General features: G+C 46.6%; 1 protein-coding gene and 1 long non-coding RNA gene across 11 annotated transcripts in view; one reads left to right on the top strand and one right to left on the bottom strand.

Annotated features, from left to right (window-relative positions):
* The window catches only part of DIPK1C (divergent protein kinase domain 1C), a 151448-nt gene extending 144106 nt beyond the window's left edge, over window positions 1–7342 (bottom strand). For 5 of the 10 annotated variants that reach the window (XR_012427390.1, XR_012427392.1, XR_012427391.1 and 2 more), the window contains exon 1: window positions 6926–7342. Coding sequence is in view for 3 of the 10 variants with exons in the window: in XM_045378325.3 (XP_045234260.2) it covers window positions 6183–6398 (216 nt within the window). In the remaining 7 variants the exon portion in view is untranslated. Of the gene's footprint in view, window positions 1–6182; window positions 6450–6925 lie in introns of those variants that run through there. The other 5 variants (XR_010582774.2, XR_010582775.2, XM_045378325.3 and 2 more) reach the window with 1 other exon arrangement.
* Window positions 5447–12370, top strand: LOC135968195 (uncharacterized). Its single transcript, XR_010582776.2, has 2 exons — window positions 5447–5676; window positions 12182–12370. It is a non-coding gene; the product is annotated as an uncharacterized lncRNA (long non-coding RNA).
* The last annotated feature ends 6335 nt before the right edge of the window (window positions 12371–18705 follow it).

Raw genomic sequence — 18705 nt, 5'->3', positions numbered from 1 at the left:
TGTGTGTTCAGAGACCCAGAAACGGCCCCTGGGAGGAGAGGGCACAGTTGAAGCAAGCGCCTACTGACAGGCTGGGCTGCTGTATGTGAAACACCGTTCAGGTGTCTCCATCGGACTCACATGCTTCCTACCCAGCCTGGCCAAATCAAAATTTGCCCAGAAGCCAGCCCCACCCCTAAGTGGAATTCTTGTCTTCCTCCCCTACCCCAGCACTCAGTAAATCATGGCCATGTGAGAGCGTCACTGGGTCAGGTCCCCACAGCACCGTTTTTAATACAAACTGTGCCTCATCAATGAAATACAAATCTATACGAGATTTGCCCCTGTGAATTTGGAGGGCAATTCCAAACAGGAGTTGTGAGACATTTAGAACAATGGTGTAACTGTTGAATTTGGCATCCAGCCTATGGGTTTTGGAAGGAAACATTCATTTTGGCTGTTTTTCTGAAGATCAGAACATTGACTTCCAAGCCTACCTCCCTGATGCCTGCTTCTTGCTGCGACACTGGGTATCAGAAAGGGCAGAAAGTGCAGGAGGTGACGAAAGCCTTAACCAGACCTGCCAGCTTCTACAGGTAAGGTCTTGGGTTTATAACCTAACTTTTCAGTATCCCGGTCACCGCGCTTGTCCTAAGAAAGCATTTACATTACAGCGACGCATGCCCAAAAACACACACAGCTCTTCCTCAACTTACAACGGGTAATGTCCCAACAACCCCAGAGTAAGTTGAAAATGGGTTTCATACCCCTAACCCACTGAGCATCACCGCTTAGCCCAGCCTACCTTCAACATGCTCAGAACACTTACAGCAGCCGATGGCAGGTCAAAATCATCTCAAACAAAGCCAATGTAAAATACAGTGTTGACTTTCTCATGTAATGTATTGAATACTGCCCTGAAAGTGAAAAACTGAATGGTTGTATGGATCCTCAAAGTGAGTTCCTACTGAATGCATCTCACTTTCACCACATCATAAAGTTGAAAAATCGTAAGTGAAATCATCATAAGTCAGGGACCGTCTGTATACAAGTGTGGTTATGGCACAGATGTTCCTTGATATCCTTTACAATGAAGTATTTTCGGCATTTCAGTTCCTACTCTTCTTATGTAGAATGCAAAATTCGTCTCCCATGGCTTACCAGTGTTAACGTCTAAGTCTGCAGCATTGGTCTGCATGTCTGGGCCTGCTAAGCACAGAAAAAGATTTCATCCAGCCTTTTAAAAAAAACAGTCAACTTAATGTACAAATTGCAAGTTTGAATTTAAAATTTTTATCAGGCCAGGCACAGTGGATCATGCCTGTAATCCCAGCAGTTTGGGAAGCTGAGGCAGAAGGATCACTTGACCCTGGAATTCAAGACCAGCCTGGGTGGGCAATATGGCAAGAGCCCTGTCTCTGCAAAAAAAAAAAAAAAAAAATTAGCTGGGCCACACTTATAGTCCCAGCGACTTGGGAGAGTGAGACAGGAGGATTACTTGAGCCTGGAAGGTAGAGGCTGCAGTGAGCCACCCTGTCTCAAGAAAACAAAGGAAAACCCCAAAAACTTTCATCATCTTAAAGATAATAGTAGAATGGCCGGGCGTGGTGGCTCAAGCCTGTAATCCCAGCACTTTGGGAGGCCGAGACGGGAGGATCACGAGGTCAGGAGATCGAGACCATCCTGGCTAACACGGTGAAACCCCGTCTCTACTAAAAAATACAAAAAACTAGCCGGGCGAGGCGGCGGGCGCCTGTAGTCCCAGCTACTCGGGAGGCTGAGGCAGGAGAATGGCGTAAACCCGGGGGGCGGAGCTTGCAGTGAGCTGAGATCCGGCCACTGCACTCCAGCCCGGGCGACAGAGCCAGACTCCATCTCAAAAAAAAAAAAAAAAAAAAGATAATAGTAGAATTATTTTATTAGCAGCATGTCCTATTGAAGTAGCTGGGTTTTTTGGTTTTTAAACTCAACAGAAGTAGTTTATACAGGTCTATTTTAAAAGGTAGTCTTTCTCAGACTCCTCTTTGCGTAGGAGGAGTTCCTAAGGCCAGCTTAAAGACAGGTACATTTTTTGTACCCAAATGTGTGTGTATATATAATCCACAGGTATTGGAGTTGGAAATAAACTGAAAAAACAAGTTAGTCTCATTGCAGCTAACTCTGGCGTGCTGTTAAAATTAATTACATTTGCAGTGGATTTGTGCTTCTCATGGATGTGAAAATATCCATACAGATGCACATTCCCATCAAATCAGTCCTAGCTTTTGTAAGAAGCACTCTTTGCAATCATTGCTTAGTATCTTTCTATGTCATGGTTCTCAGGCAAAAACAAAACCGGTCCACTCTAGTGTAGAAAAACTGTTGATAAGGTCCCAGAGGTCATGTCTGAGGGCTGGGTTTTCTTTTGTGTGTTTGTTTTTAAGGAGCATTAAGCTCCTATGCAGTTTAGCAACACTCATACTTGACAGTGGTATTCTTTCCGAAGCAGCTATGCTGTGCTTTGCAGAATCTCAGCGCGGTTAGCTCGTCCACTGTGTAACCCCTCTCTACTTTAGGAATGTGGCCGAGCATTCAGGCAGAGTCATTCACTGCTGAGAAATCTCTCTGGGTATGTGCCCTGGATGCTGTAGTCCCGTTGGGACCTCAACAGTTTCTATCACAGAGGCGAAGAAAGATAAGCCTGCCCTATTAAAAACGAAGCTCTAATGTAGACAACTACATGAAATTCCATCAAGACCTAACTAGCCAAAAGGCAGTTAAGCCTTCAGGATAACAGTCTGTGGGGATATCTTTGACATGCTTTGAAAATGATTTGCTATGGAAGGGTTAAGTATACGAGGTGTTACGTAGGGTTTCCATTGTTAGAGAAGCCGCTTACCGTCACGTCATTGCTACCATCAGACTACACAGAGTCATGTCCTGGTTCCTCACCATGTTAACTGTGTGAAGCAGGGCAAGTCACTTCACCTCCCAGGGGCTCAGTTTTGCCATCTGTGAAATGGGGATACTAAAAGCAAATACTTCATAGAGGTTGTTGAGGGAATTCAGTGAAATAAGCCCCATGAAATGATTCACACAGTGCCTTCCCAGAGGAAGAGTCAACAGACAGCAGCCCACATCTTCTGCCTCTGTGTGAAGGGCTCAGCCTGCAGAATGAATGAGAAGCCAGGCGTATCAATGATCCAGCACCAAGCTAGCCCCCCAGCTGGCGAGGCCTGCTGACACAGCCCACTGGAAAAGCGGGGCTCCAGAGACCTGAGTGCACCTATTTCTTGATTACAGTGTGTTGTTCCTCTTCAAGCCGCCGGTAAGAAAAGCCCTAGAATCTGACCAGGAAAATCTGAGCTGGAAGACCCGGGGCTCAATTCCCTTGGAACAATTCAGGTTGGCTCTTCTAGAAACTTGTCAGTGGGATGTGGTTGGCTAGAGTGGAACCTGCCTGGGGAGGTGGAGTGTGGGCTTGGGGAGAACATGGAGACCTCTGACCCCTATCCCCTGACTCACCCCTAAGCTTCTTCCTCTGATTCCTTTATCCTACAGGTGGGTTCACCCCTGGCAGGCCAGCAATGCCCCCTGCCAGGCGGGAGCCTGGGAACACTGGCAGCCCCTGCTACCGGGGGTGGGAAATCCACCACAACTCCCTGGGCTCTGCCAGAAAGTCTCCCTTCGGCTCAGCTGGCAAAGTGGTTTCTTCTGTGCTTTGGTATTCAGAGTGAAAGCTAATGAGAGTCTGGAGGCCCATCAGGAAAATAACAACCAGTTTTATTATTACAGATAAAAGCCAGGCAGAATGAATCGGAAAGTGCCAGGGGAGTGGAGACAGAGGCTCAATTCAGTTCAAGTCCTCAGAAGACACAATGACAACCTCCACTTGGCAACTCAGCCCGGCAGAGTTGGGATTGTGAAGACTGGGGTCATATTTAAACCCTGTCCTAACTGAGAGTGTCCTGGGTAAAACTTGAGCCAGGGAACTGTGTGGGTCTCACATCAACATATGCAGGATGAAAACAGTAGAAAAGGAAGTGGCAGGCAGACCGGGGGAGAAAGAGTTCTGAGAATGTGTAAGGAGTAAGGAACTCAAACAGGGCCTGCGGCAAAGGCTGCTCCCCAACAAACCAGTTCACGGAGACAGCGTCACATCAACACCTAGGGAGATGGATGTGGCCTCCGCCATCGTTCTTTTGGCAGTAGGAAAGATTGAGGGCCTTCAGGGGCAGAACCAATCTCTCCAGCTTTATGTCTGACCAGAAATGATTCCATATGGCTGCCATTGAAGATATATTGGTAAAGCCTCTAAACAGAATTGGTTTTAATTTACGACCTGGAATGCTGGGAAAGTTATGATTAGCAATTACTTAAATTATGCTGGACGATTTAATTTCCATTATTAAGCCTTTCCTCACTTAACCAAAGGTAAAGAAATGAAAAATGGCATTCCTTTTTTATCTTAATCTAAAGGATTACTATATTAAATTTGTAAATAGGTGTTCCACTCTAGCCAAACCATCAATGTTTGTTTATTATAATTAGTCTATCAGCACTCCCTTCACAAGAAAACCAGGGGGGAAAAAATTTATAAATGAAAAGGATTTTTATGGGTTCCTAAGAAAAATCAATGAGCTCTTACAACTTAACACTTGATAAAACTGGCCCAGTGTGGTGGTTCACGCCTGTAATCCTAGCACTTTGGAAGACCGAGGTGGGAAGATCGCCTGAGGTCGGGAGTTCGAGACCAGCCTGACCAACATGGAGAAAACACTGTCTCTACTAATAATACAAAATTAGCCGGGCGTGGTGGCAGAGGTTGCTGTGAGCCGAGATCAGGCCATTACACTTTAGCCTGGGCAACAAGAGCAAAACTCCATTAAAAAAAAAAAAGAAGAAAAAAAGAAACTTGATGAAACTTAAGTGTAACACTAGAAGGGGTCAATAGAATCTATGGGTGTCTCACCTACATACGTTCAATTCACGATGACACTATGACCCGCGTCAGAGTTAATTAGGGAGCATAACTTGTTTTAGCTGGTATACCTGGCTCACTTTTTAAAAAAACAATTTCAATCTCACTTAAAAAATCATTTACTTTAAAAACCTTTGTGGTCCCACATTTTGAAAATCTACAATCTCAAAAGGCCCACCCATATGTAAGCAACTGGACTGAAAACTTCCCATGTGTTTCTTGAAGAGTTTTTAGAAAATAGATCACTTTTCAAACCAAATGCTTAGACGGTCACTATTTTAGGAAGTGAATAATCGCTTGAGAAGTCATGTAAGAGTTGTTGCTACTATCTTCCCCTTTCTGGGATTTAGGGGACTCCCACGTTTATTCAAGTCTCCTTTGCGCCTGAAAGAACGGCTAGCCACGTTTCCAGTCAACTAAAGGTGGGTATTTCATTCACGTGATGTGAGCCCAGCGCACGCAGCAGTCTGCAAAATGCCAAATGTTTCTTCCTCACCCTAATTTTCCGGTTCAGTTGAGGAGCTGCTGGGTGCGAGCTTTCGGGCCCTCCCGGGTTAGGAGGCTCCTGCCGAGGACCCAGGATCCAGGATCCGCCCGGTCCGAGCCGCCTTCGCAGCGCGCTCTGCTCGCCAGAGCGCACGCTGCATCGGTTCCCACAGACCGCGATCGTGGAGAGCCTGGGCTCTGGAGCGCAGGAGGGCCGGGGTCCGACCAGCCCTCCGCATGGGCTTGGCGAGGTAGGGGGAGACCTGGCAGCTCAGGGCGGAATCACAGAACGCGGGCTGGGCTGGAGCGCTGCGGACCCGAGAGACAGAGGCGTGGCACCCCGGATCCCGAACCCCGCACTGGCTCGTGCCCAGAGCCCGGCGGCCTGACACCGGACGCCGGCACTGAGGGGCTGTCCGGAGGCTCGACCAGACCTAGACACTCGTATGAGACCCGCAAACTTTCTTCCGGAGCTCGGGCTCAGGGGTGGCGAGAGTAGGACGGAAAGGCTGTCTGGGGACAAAGGGCAAATGCTGGCGAAAAGGGGAGAGACACCCCAGCTAGCCCACAGAGCATTCCCGGCTGCTTCCCCATTCGGGGGACCAGGGCGTGCGCCTCTGGCATTCCACGCTGGTGTCGGGACCCCACGCCCCCGGCGGGTGCCACCCAAGTCCCCGGGGAAGGCTGGGGGTCGGGGACGGGTGCTATCCCCCCTCCCGGGACGCGCGGCGCGGGGCAGAGCGGCGGCTGGACTTACCAGCGCGGCTAGGATGCGCCGGCTCTTCTCGTTGGTGCAGCGCTCGGAGAGGACACCCGGGTGCGCGCGGAGCAGCAGTGCGGCCGCCAGCACCCAGCCCGCGGTCCACGCGGCGAAGGCGAGGAGCGCGCCCTGCCCGCAGCGCCCGCAGCGCCCGCAGCGCCCGCGCCGGCCGCACCAACCAGCCCGTCCCCGCGCGCCCGCCGCCCGCGCCATGGCCAGCCCGGCCCGCGCCCCGGCCCCGCGGCCACCCGCGCCCCTAGTTCTGCACTCGCGTCGCGGCTCCGCGGCTCAGGCCCGCGCGGCGGGGAGGGGGCACAGGGGAGGGGCCGAGTGAGGGTTGGGGCAGGCCCCGCGCCTGGGGCGGAGGTGCGGGGAGGGCGTCCAGCAGCAACACCCCGCGAGCCCGAGCACGGGCTGGGGGGTCCACTCGCCGCATCCCCTGCTCCACCCTCCCCTTTTTTCTTTCTTTTTTTTTTTTTTTTGCACTTTTTTCCCCGAGAAGACCAGCTCCCCACTTAAACAAAATCCGGGTAGATTCAATCCCCTCTCTCTTTGGGTACTGATTCCTCCGACTACATATCTTCAATTGTCACATTGCCCGCCCACCCCCTTCTTCTCTGACCGACTGCCAGGTTCCCCTGACCCCCGCGCTTTTCACAGCACACCCTCGCCCCGGAGGGCTGCAGCGCTGTTCCCACCCGTTTACCTCTCCTCTAGAACCGCCCTCCTCTGAGTCTCACCCCAACTTGGGTTTCCTCCGGGCCCTCCCGGGAGTGAGATCCGGAGCGCGCGGAGAGTCGGGGGTCGAGGACAGTCAGGAGGTTCTGGGACTACCCAGCGCTCTCCTTCCCACGGGCACCCCTGAATCAAACCTCCGCCGTCTCCTAGGCTGGAAAACTCGCTGGCGTCCTCTTCAGGGCTACAAAGAGCTGCTCTGGAAACGTCTCCCCGGGGAGGAGAACACGTCCACCACGTGTGTCTAAATCTGTATTTATAGATTCGCAGTATCATCTGGGAGAGCAGGCATCGTGTTCGCATCCCAATCGTTCTGTAAAGCAGACGGGCCCTGGGCCCACAGGGCGTCCCTGGTTCTCACCAGCATCCCCCACCCCACCCGGGGATGCTTCTCACTCCCTGAACGCCTTTCTCCAGGACACAGGGAGGTGGCACCGCCCCCGGGGAATTGTCACAGCTGAGGGACCGTGAAAGCCGGCACGCCCGGTGGCTCCTGCGTTCACTGAACAAAAGCTTATTCAGTGCCCAGTGCGTGCCAGCCCATCCCGGATCGCTCTCCCGCCTGCCCTGCGCCTGAATTTCACATGACCCATTCCCGAGTTTAGAGATAATGGAAACATGCCCTGATCACGGCGTGCCGTGATTGTCCCACAGGAGCTGGCTTCTTGCCCTTGTCTCTTCTGCAACTCGCTGGTTTAACTTTGTTTTATGGCTGGCTCGGCGGTAGGAGTCCCCAGGAATTAGCAAACATCGGGTTAACAAACCCTGAGCCCCAAGAAGCACTTTGGGACACCACAAATATGCCCCGAATGCAACAGACCCTTGGGGTTTGGGTATCACTCAATGAATAGCAGTAAGGTCGGGTGAAGCACCCTCTGTGTGAAGGTTCCCCCACCTCCATCCATCCCAGCAGAGCCCAACCACAAGTACCTTATTTTAATGGGCTGGCTGTATGGAAACTGTTGTTTCATTTCAAAATAGGTGTGGAGCATAGAAAGCGTCCTAGGATGCTGCATTAAAATCTCAATTTGAGGCCAAGTCTGCTGGCTCATGCCTGCAATCCCAGTGTTTTGGGAGGCCAAGGCAGAGGGATTGCTTGAAGCCAAGAGTTTGAAACCAGCCTGGGCAAAAAAAAAAAAAAATAGAGGGCATGGTGGTGTGGGCTAGTAGTCCTAGCTGCTCTGGGGGTAGAGGCAGGAGGCCTGCTTGAGCCCAGGAATTTGAAGCTGCAATGACTGTTATCACACCACTGCACTCCAGTCTGGACAAGAGAACGAGACCCTGTACCTAAAAGGAAGAAAAGAAATCTCAACCTGATGTGAAGTTGTTTTCCTTTCCCAAGAATTGTATTGGGTGTGGGGAGGGGAGCATAGGAATGGGAAGAATGAGATGAAGAAGTGTGACTACTTATCCTTTAAAACACAGGAACAGAAATTACAGGGGGAGAAGCAGAACTTGAAATCAAAATTAACCACATTCAGATCTACATGGTGTTTTACTTTTGTGGGTTTTAAAAATCCAGTATTAAGCACAATTCTTTTGGCATTTTATAAAGTATTCGGAAGAAAATAAAATTATAATCCCGCAGTAAAGAAATCCTTTTCATAGTCAGCACTGTTTTAATACAGGAGTGACAGTGCTCTCTAGCACAAGGTGGAGAATACAGCCTGGGTTGATACCAACAAAAGTTTTATTTTGCAGTTTTGCCTTTTGAAACTGTGTAGCTTGTAAAGCTTATGAACTGTTTTGCACTGATTTAAGGTAATTAGGAATTTTTTTAGGATATAGGCAGGGATTTAGCATCAAGATGTTCTTTAGAACACAGTTTGTAATAGCAACATTGGAAGTAACCTACTGTGCACCATGAGGACTGGTGAAATAAGCCTTAGTCCTCTGCTGGTGGGAAAACGATGCTGGCATAAAAACTGTGATGTGAGGTCTATGTGGACAGGAAAGATACTACAGGAGAAATTTGTCGTTTCTCCTTGTCCTGTGCCTCTTCCCCTTCTCCTTGCACAGAGTTTCCTTGGGGAATCACACCCTCTCAAGCTCTGACCCCAGCTGCAGCGCCAGCCCAGGGTGGGTTCCTGATCCCTGGGCTGAGATCAGCTTCTCATTCCCCAGTCACACGGGCGGGTCAGGCAGCGCAGGCCCCAACACGCCAATCCCAGCCAAGCACGCGGGCTTCTCAGGCTTTTTCTGAACAGTTGGGAAAGAGAAGCTTTGTTTGGGCTGAGATGGCCAGGCTCTGAGGATGTGGTGGCCAAGAGTCACCACAAGGGGAGAATCTGCCGAAGGGGAGGCCAGCCCAGAGGAAGGGGGAGGAATGGAGAGGGACTTCTGAGGATGTCCTTCGAGTTCCCGACTTTCCAGTTACCCAAATGATACATTCTCTTTGTGGCTTAAGCGAGTTCGGGTTGGGTTTCTGTCATTTACAGTGGAAAGAGCCTTGACCAGTACAGATGTTCATGATATCAATGAGTGAAAAAGCAAGTTCCAAAGCATTATGTTCCGTGTGATTCCATCGTACTTGTTTTTTGTTTGTTTGTTTGTTTGTTTAAGGCATACCATATACTTAATGCAATGTACACTCACACAAAATCTGAAAAGTGGCATGAAAATGTTGATAGTGTTATCTCCAGGCAGAAGGATTGCAGGTGATTTTTATTTTATTCTTTTTGCTTGCTTATGTCAGTTTTCTAATTTTATTTCAGATAAGCACACATTCTTTGTGTAATAGTAAAACCATGTTATTTAAAGAGGAGAATTACCCAAAGAGACTCAGATATGGGAGTCCTGGCCTCTGCGGCTCTGGTCCGTGCAGTTGCTCCGGTGAGCGGGACGTAGGAGAGATACAGCCTCAGCCATACTGAACCACTTTGAAGGCTTTATTGCTTCGTCCGCTGTGATCTCCCAGTCATGTTCATTTTTCTGTAATAAAGCTGAACCCGGTAGGAGTTCATTCATTCATTCATTCAAAGCACTACTGAGCACCTCTATTTTGACGTCAAAGATATAAAGATGGGAGAAACTGGGCTCAGCCCTCTTTGGTGAGGGAGACCATCAAGCAGCTCTCTCCAGCGGGTTCTGTGCAAAGGGAGATGCTGCGTGTCCATCACTGTCTGTCCCTTCCACTACCCCTGCCCCACAGGGCTCTGCCAGAGCCAGGGCTGCTGCTGCTGCTGCCCTCACGAAGGCCAGTCCCAGGGCCACGGGTGAGGTCTTGCACTCCAAATGTCCATAAGGATCCCCAAAAGGACTTGGGTGAGAGCCACAGCAGAGGAACAGTAGTGGGCCAAGGCACAGGATCCTATCATTTTTCTTTTTCTCCTGATGACTTTTCATCTCATCATCTTGCAGGCCTGAGTAAGTCTCTCAACCGTCTGCCCAGGAACTCAGGACAACAGCTCTTGCCCCTCCAACTCCTGCCTGTATGATGAGAGGATACACATTCTTGAGCCTCATGCCTCCTCTCTTTTTTTTTTTTTTTTTTTGAGACAGGGTCTCACTCTGTTGCCCACGCTGGAGTACAGTGTTGTGATTATAGCTCACTGTAGCCTCCGACTCCTGGGTTTAAGCAATCCTCCTGCCTGGTTAGGATAATTTTTTAAAACTTTATTTTTTGTAGAGATAGGGCTCAATGTGTTGTCCAGGCTGGTCTCAAACTCCTGGGCTCAAGCAATCCTCTTGCCTCTGCCTCCCACAGTTCTGGGGTTGCAGATGTGAGCCACTGTGCCTGGTCCATGCCTCCTTTATAAGGGGAGGGGGATCATAGCTCTTCCATACGTTAGGTTTTCAGGCTACCGGGTTATAGTCGTCATCTTATTTATTTATTTATTTAATCTTGAGACAGAGTTTCACTCTGTTGCCCAGCCTGGAGTGCAGTGACATCACCACAGCTTACTGCAGCCTCCACCTTCTAGGCCCAGCCATCTTCCCATCCCATCCTCCTGAGTAGCTGGGACCACAGTTGTGCATCATCACTCCCAGCTAATTGAAAAAAAATTTTTTCTTTTTTAGAGATGGGGTCTTGCTATTTTGCCCAGTCTGGTCTCAAACTGCTGGGCTCAAGGGATCCTCCTGCCCTGGCCTCCCAAAGTGCTAGGATTATAGGCATGAACCACCGTGCCTGACTACTATCATCATTTCTAAGCAGATTTATTGAGGTATAATTTGTATACTGTGAAATTTCCTGTGTTTTAGGCATTCAATTGAGTGATTTTCAATACATGTGCAGAGTTCTGCAGCCATCACCACCACCGTGTGACTGTGGAGCGTCTCTATCATCCAGGAAGCTCCCTCCTGCTCACTTGCATTCCCTCCATGCTCCCACTTCCAGCCCCAGACAACTGCTAATCAGTCTCTACAGCTGGGATTTTTTGGACATCTCATATAAGCAGAATCCTAGAGCAGGCATCTTTTGCACCTGGCTTCTTTCACTTAATGCTTTTCAGGGTCATCCGTCTTGCACCATGTATCACTACTTTGTTCCTTTTGTGTTAAAAATAGCATTCCATTGCATTGTGTGAATACATCAGATAGTGTTTATCCACTCTTCAGTTGAGGGACATTTGAATTGTTTCCACTTTTTGGCTATTGTACATAGTGCTGCTATTTGGCTATTGTACACTGTGTACACAGTGACACATATGCATGTGTCTTATGTGGACGTATGTTTTTATGTCTCTTCAATTCCTAGGGGTAGAATTACTGAGTCTCATAGTACATATATGTTTCACTTAAAAACAAACAAACAAACAAAAAAACAAAAAAACTGCCAACCTGTTTTCCAAAGTGGTTGCACCATTTAACATTCCTATCAGCCACGCCTGAGGATTCCAGTTTCTCCATATCCTCACCAACACTCGTTATATTCCTTATAGCCATCCTAGAGAGGGCAAGGTGGTATTTCCGTCTGCATTTACATTGCATTTCCCTATGAAGAGTCATAGCTTTTATTTTCAATAGCTAGAAGGCACCCTGCAATTTAAGTAATCATTCTTTCATTGTGCTGCAGCTGGGTCCTTTTAGAATAGAATCACATTTTAGGAATTTTAGTCCACTTTCTCTCCACTTTGTGGCACCGCCTGGGTTGATGTAGTGGCAAGAGCCTGCACAAGAGGTGAGACAAAACTGTTTGTCATGGAGTTATCGGGGGAGCTGCAGCCCAAGAACGTGGGGCACCCCATCTTCATTGTGGGTGCCATGGGGATTCCAGCTCCTGGAGTACACATGAACACAGTGTTATCCTTTGATCTTAGAATGACTACCACGTTGATGAAGGCCCGGGAAGTGGAAAACTGAAGATGCTGAACATTATTTGCTAGGCTGTTTTGAATGTCATCCCTCTAGAACCACTCACTGGAGTCTTTGCTGTTCTGTTTTGTGATGCTTTTGTTGTTTGTTGAGGTTGGCCAGAAACCTTTGCACAAAATGAAGCACTTTGTTCCTTATAGGACTCAGCTTGGTTTGTAACCCTCTGGGATTTCCTAACCACCCACAGTTGCACTGCATTCATTGGGACTAAGCTTTAGGAAATTCCTCACCATTTTTTGGCCACGCTTCTTGTATTTTCATTCCAACGGAGACACAGCTGCTTGTTGAGATTTCCCTCCAGTGCAAAGGGAGAGACAGGAGTCCTACTGATGCTTGATGCTACTCCTTCCCGCCTTCACCCCCACACACGCGGCACTGTCTTCACGCAAGCGCATGAAGATTCCTGTCAAGCCCATTCTATTCATGCAAAAGCACAACACAGGGGAAAACATATCGTGCTGTTTGACTTTGGAACTCTCACACCAGGGTCCTTAGGAAAAAGTGACATCCTAGGATTTGTCATTTCCCTTTCAACAAATAACATGCAACTCTTGCAGAGACCAGTGCTCCAATGTTAAGCACGTCTGAAAGAGCCTGTAGCCTGACCTGGCACCTGACACGAAATCAGGACCGATTGGGTGGGTTCTTCTCAGCAGCAGATGGAAGGAGAAGGCTTTTTACTCTTTGGTGGGTCCAGGATGTTCACATCAGAAAAGCCGTGGCTGCTTTGCCGAATAAATCTCCTAAAGATTCGGATGGCTCTGAAATTAGATTCCCCTTACCAAAGGATCAGGTGGCTGCTAAAGGTCAGCATATGAGAAGCCACAGTGTCACATCAGCACCATCTCCCTCGCCCACTTTAATCTCAGCTCTCCAGATGCTGGTGTACGACGGCACTGGCTTCATCAGTGGAGACTCCATTATTACATAGGAGAGTTGGTGGCAGCTGACCCCACTCTCCAAAAAGGGCCTCACAGCCTTTCTACTCTGAGACAGCTTTTGCTCAAACCCAGTACTCCTGGGAGCCCTTACATCCACCAATGACATCGCAATCCACCTAGCAACCTCCTCATACAGAAAGCCAGGAAAATCCTTGGTTCCACCCCTCTCTCACACCCAACACCAGATTTTTAAAAATAGAGTATTTTAAAAGCAGTTTTAGACTCACAACAAAATTAAGAAGAAGCTACAGAGATTTTCTATATATTCCTGCCCCCTGGCATGCACAGCCTCCCCCATCATCGACATCTCTCACCAGAGTGGTACATTTGCTACCATCAATAAACTTCCACTGTCACGTCATTATCACCTGAAGTTCATAGTTTACATTAGGGTTCACTCTTGGTGCTCTGCATGCTATGGGTTTGCATAAACATATGACATGGATCCACCATTGTAAATACAAGGCAAACGTAAACATATAGAAACAGTTACAGAGGAAGTTACAGATACAGATACAGTGACAGTTACAGATACAGATTAGTTACAGATACAGATACATTCAGAGATACAGTTACAGTTGATACAGACACAGATATAATTAGAGTTACAGATACACATACACATACAGTTACAGATACAGATACAGTTACAATTATATAAACAGTTACAGATATAGTTACAGTTGATACAGATACAGTTGCCAGTACAGACACAAATCGACACAGTTACAGTTACAGACACAGATGCAGATACAAACATAGATCCAGTTACAGTTACAGATACAGTTTTTCTTGTGTGTGTGTGGGGTGGGGGGGTTGTTTGTTTGTTAGTTTTCTGTTTTTTGTTTTTTCACTCTTGTTGCCCAGGCTGGAGTGCAATGGCACGATCTCTCCTCACTGCAACTTCCGCCTGCCAGGTTCAAGCAATTCTCCTGCCTCAGCCTCCCAAGTAGCTGGGATTACAGGCGTGCACCACCACACCCAGCGAATTTTTGTATTTTTAGTAGAGACTGGGTTTCTGTGTTGGTCAGGCTGGTCCAGAACTCCTGACCTCAGGTGATCCACCCGCCTTGGCCTCCCAAAGTGCTGGGATTATACCTGTGAGCCACTGCACCTGACCTAGATACAGTTTTAAATACAGATACAGTTTCAGATACAGATACAAATACAGGTACACATACAGTTACAGATACAGTTACTGATACAGATACAGTAATAGTCACAGATACAGTTTCAGATACAGATACAGTTTTAAATACAGATACAGTTACCATTACAGTTGCAGATACACATACAGATACAGTGACAGTTACAGATACAGACACAGTGACAGTTACAGTTGATACAGATACAGATATAGATACAAAGCAGTTTCATGGCCCTACAATTACTCTACATGTCACCTTACTCATCTTACCCTCCTCACTAACTCCTGGCAACCACTGATCTTTTTCATAGGGAATCATATAGCATGTATCCTCTTCAGATTGGCTTCTTTCGTTTAGCAATAATCATTTAAGCTTCATTTATGTCTTTCATGGCTTGATAACTCATTTATTTAATCACCGAATAATACTTGGTTTTCTGCTTCTACTACAGCTTATTTATCCATTCACCTACTAAAGGACTTCTTGATTGCTTTTAGATTTTAGCAGTTATTAATGCTATAAATATATGTGAGCAGGTTTTTTGTGTGGATTTAAGTTTGCAGCTCGTTTAGGTAAATACCCAGGAGCATGATTGCTAGATCATGTGGTAAGAGTATGTTTAGTTTTCTAAGAAACTGACAAACTGTCTGTCAAAGTAGCTGGACCATTTTGCATTCCCACCAGCAATGAATGAAAGTTCCTGTTGCTCCATATCCTCACCGGCATTTGATGGTGTCAGCGTTCTAGATTTTGGTCATTCTCATAGATGTGTAGTGGTATCTCATTGTTTCAATTTACAGTTCCCTGATGACACATGATGTTAAATGAATTTTAAATGGGCATTGTAAGACACACTTACAATGTTGAAGGCACAAGGATGGCACAAAAAAATCAAAATAATTTTTAAAAATAGAATAATTATATTAAATATTAATTATTAAATTACATATGTTAAATAATTAAAAAATAATTTGATTTTGGATAATTCATGAAAGCCAATGAAATAATCATCATGGGAAGCTAAATTTGATATACTCCCTTGCAGCTGACTTGTGGTGGAGAATTATTTTTATGTTGATTTAGTTTTGCGGGATCACTGCCATCATTCAGCACTTTAGGACACAAAAGAAAGATCTTCACTGGCCTCTCAGGCCTCGTACCCAGTGTGCAAGTCCTGTCTAGACCACATGACAACATCTCTTCCTCTCCGCAAAGGCTGCCATTTGCTCGACTCCCGTGTCATCTCTGTAGACCTGGACTGCGGACTCTGGGCTGGCCTCTTCTAATCCTGCCTCTGTCAAGCTATGAGCTATTTTCTTGGAAAAGGAAGCCGACCGGGGTCCTTTGATTGCCCCGTGAACTGCTCCCAGCCAGTGCCGTTCCCGCCCTTTCCTGCACGAGCCCTCCAGTCCCCATGGTCTCAGTCCACTCCTCGATATTTGTCACCAGAAGTCTTGATCCTCCCTCGTTCCTGGGCCCCCGCTCATCCTTCAAGACCACCTCCAATACCACCTCCTGTGGGCTCACCTGACTCCTCCCTCCCCCAGCACCTTCTAATACTTCCTCATGTGTTTAACTGTGTCTGTGTGTGTGCACATCTGTGTGTGTGTTAAGACCTGGTCCTCCCACTAATGGGAGACTTCTCATTCCTCCTGGACTCAGCATCCTGCCCGCTGCACAGGGTTGGTCCTCAGATGACAGTGAAGAGGGTCCCACCTGCTCTTCTCATTCACCAACTTTGAGATTCAGAATCAACAGGAAGGCCTTCCAAAGAATGCTTTCCCTGCAGATAGCAAATCTGTGAAAGACAACGACCCAAAAGATGATAATGGGAAATAAAAGTCGCTTCAGGAGAAGTTGGTAAATGAATTTACAATTCCATTGGTTCCATAGTGTTTCCATGGACACCTCTGCTACAGACATAACCCAGACCCAAGACACTTTTTCATTTCTCTTAAGCCTACTGCTCATATCCTACCACTAATTGCAACTTTTACCTCACTCAATAGTACTTCATAAAAGGAGGAAACACGGTCATGATTTCCTGAGTCAGTATGCACTTTGTTAATTTTCTAGATAATTTTGGCACTAAAGGAGTAAAGGAGAGAAAAGTCGGTAAAGGATAAACCATGAAAGCAGCTCATAAATAGATTAATGATATTATATATTTTTCTTTGTTGATATTAATTTTTAATGATAAAACAAGTGACTGTAAGATACATAATTCCCCATTATAAAATATGATTATTTATTATGGTAAAATATATATAACATAAAATTTGCCATTTTATTGTTTTTGAGTGTACAGACATTAATTAAGTGCATTCACATTATCGTATGAGCATCACCACCATCCATCTCCAGAACATTCTCATTTTCTCAGACTGAAAATCTGTACCTGTTAAACACTAACTCCCCTTTCTCTCCTCCCCACAGCTTCTGGCACCCACCATTCCACTTTCCGTCTCTATGAATTTGGCAATTCTAGGGACCTCATATAAGTGGAATTATGTAGTATTTGTCCTTTAGGTGATGCTTATGTTATTTATAATTGTCTTCCTAAGGCTGAATCATCTTCCATTGTCTGTATATATGTTTTGCTTAGTCATTCCTTGGTCAGTGGAGATTTTAGTTGCACCCACCTTTTGGCTACTGTGAATGGTGCTGCTATAAACATTGGTATACAAACGTTTGTTTGATTCCCTGCTATTAAAAAAACTTGTTTTTTAATAAATGAAAATATCAAGCAGTAAAGAAAGTCTTCTGATAAAGCATGATTGCCTCTGTGAAATTAAAACAAACTGATTCTCCATAAAGCACGGATTATGGCTTTTCTGCTTGCAACTAAGATATGATAACCATGTTTTTTTTAAGTTTAAAAACTATATTTTACAGGCTTGCCAAGGTACAGTATTACTCAGGAAGAAAATCTCATACAACAAATGCCACTCAATGCAAGTAATCAGATAACTCTAGCCAAAAAAAAAAAAAAACGTTGAATTTCATCTGCACAGATCAATTATCTCAATACCTTGATCATCTAATTCCCTACAGGCCTTCCTCCAGCACACCCTGTGTCTCCCTTTCCAGCCTTACCGCCAAGTTTCGTTCCTTCTACCATGTCATTTTCCCCTTGTTCACTCGTGCCTTCTGCCAAATGCACTTACCCTTTTTCTTTAATGGGTTCCAGTTTTAATAGGAAGGTCTTGTTTAGTTGTCCATAAGCCTTACATGCCCCTTCACATCGATGCTGTCTTAGATCGTAAATTCCAAGAAGGCAGGGTAGGTATTGGTTTTGTTTACTTTGAGTTGGGAAGTTGCCTGTGTTTCCTGCTCCTCCGCGTGGAGGAGATGGAGGGAACCTGGGCAGGGAAGTTGCAGAGCAGGTCCAGGCCTCCCTTCCATGGCTCTTTCTTGCTTTTATCGTTATCAGGGGGTGAACATCTCATCAGCATACTTAATTAGCTTGTCTTATTATGGTGCAATCAGAAAGCAGACCTTTTTGTTCACAGCATCTAGTGTTTTTAATGCTCTTGGCTCCTGACGTTTTTGGCAGCTCTCATAGATTAGTCACTTTCACTGCTAAACAATAGCCTCTTTTTTAGGTAGTAAAGCGTCTAGTCCTGTTTAACATTAGAACTCCAGAATTCATTACAAATTCTCTCCTCTCTTGGCTCAGGTCAGCCTCAGACCAGAACATCTGCACTGAAGAAGGAGGGGTATGATCCGCGTCCTCTCTATTTCTTGGTCTCCCTTCTCCCCTACTTATAAATAATGATGTTTTTATTTCCTTCTTCCAATCCTTATGTCTTCAATTATTTTTGGACCTCCAGTGCAATGTTGTTTAGAAGTAGTAGTCATGGCAGGCCGGGCGCGGTGGCTCACGCCTGTAATCCCAGCACTTTGGGAGGTCGAGGCGGGAGGATCACGAGGTCACAAGATCGATACCATCCTGGCTAACACAGTGAAACCCCGTCTCTACTAAAAATACAAAAAAATTAGCCGGGTGTGATGGCGGGCACCTGTGGTCCCAGTTACTTGGGAGACTGAGGCAGGAGAATGGCATGAATCCGCAAGGCGGAGCTTGCAGTGAGCCGAGATTGCGCCACTGCACTCCAGCCTGGGTGACAGAGTGAGACTCCATATCAAAACAAAAAAAAGAAGAAAGAAGAAAGAAGAAAGAAGAAAGAAGAAAGAAGAAGAAAGAAGAGGAAGAGGAAGAGGAAGAAGAAGAAGAAGAAGAAGAAGAAGAAGAAGAAGAAGAAGAAGAAGAAGAAGAAGAAGAAGAAGAAGAAGAAGAAGAAGAAGAAGAGGAAGAAATCGTAGCAGTAGTAGTAGTGGTAGGCATCCCTATCTTGTTCCTACTTTTTCTCCTGTAAT

This window comes from Macaca fascicularis, chromosome 18 (assembly GCF_037993035.2).
Source record: "Macaca fascicularis isolate 582-1 chromosome 18, T2T-MFA8v1.1".
In the NCBI taxonomy this organism is placed as follows: Eukaryota; Metazoa; Chordata; class Mammalia; order Primates; family Cercopithecidae; genus Macaca; species Macaca fascicularis.
Note: the sequence above shows the minus strand (reverse complement) of the source record. Positions and strands in the feature narration are given on the sequence as shown.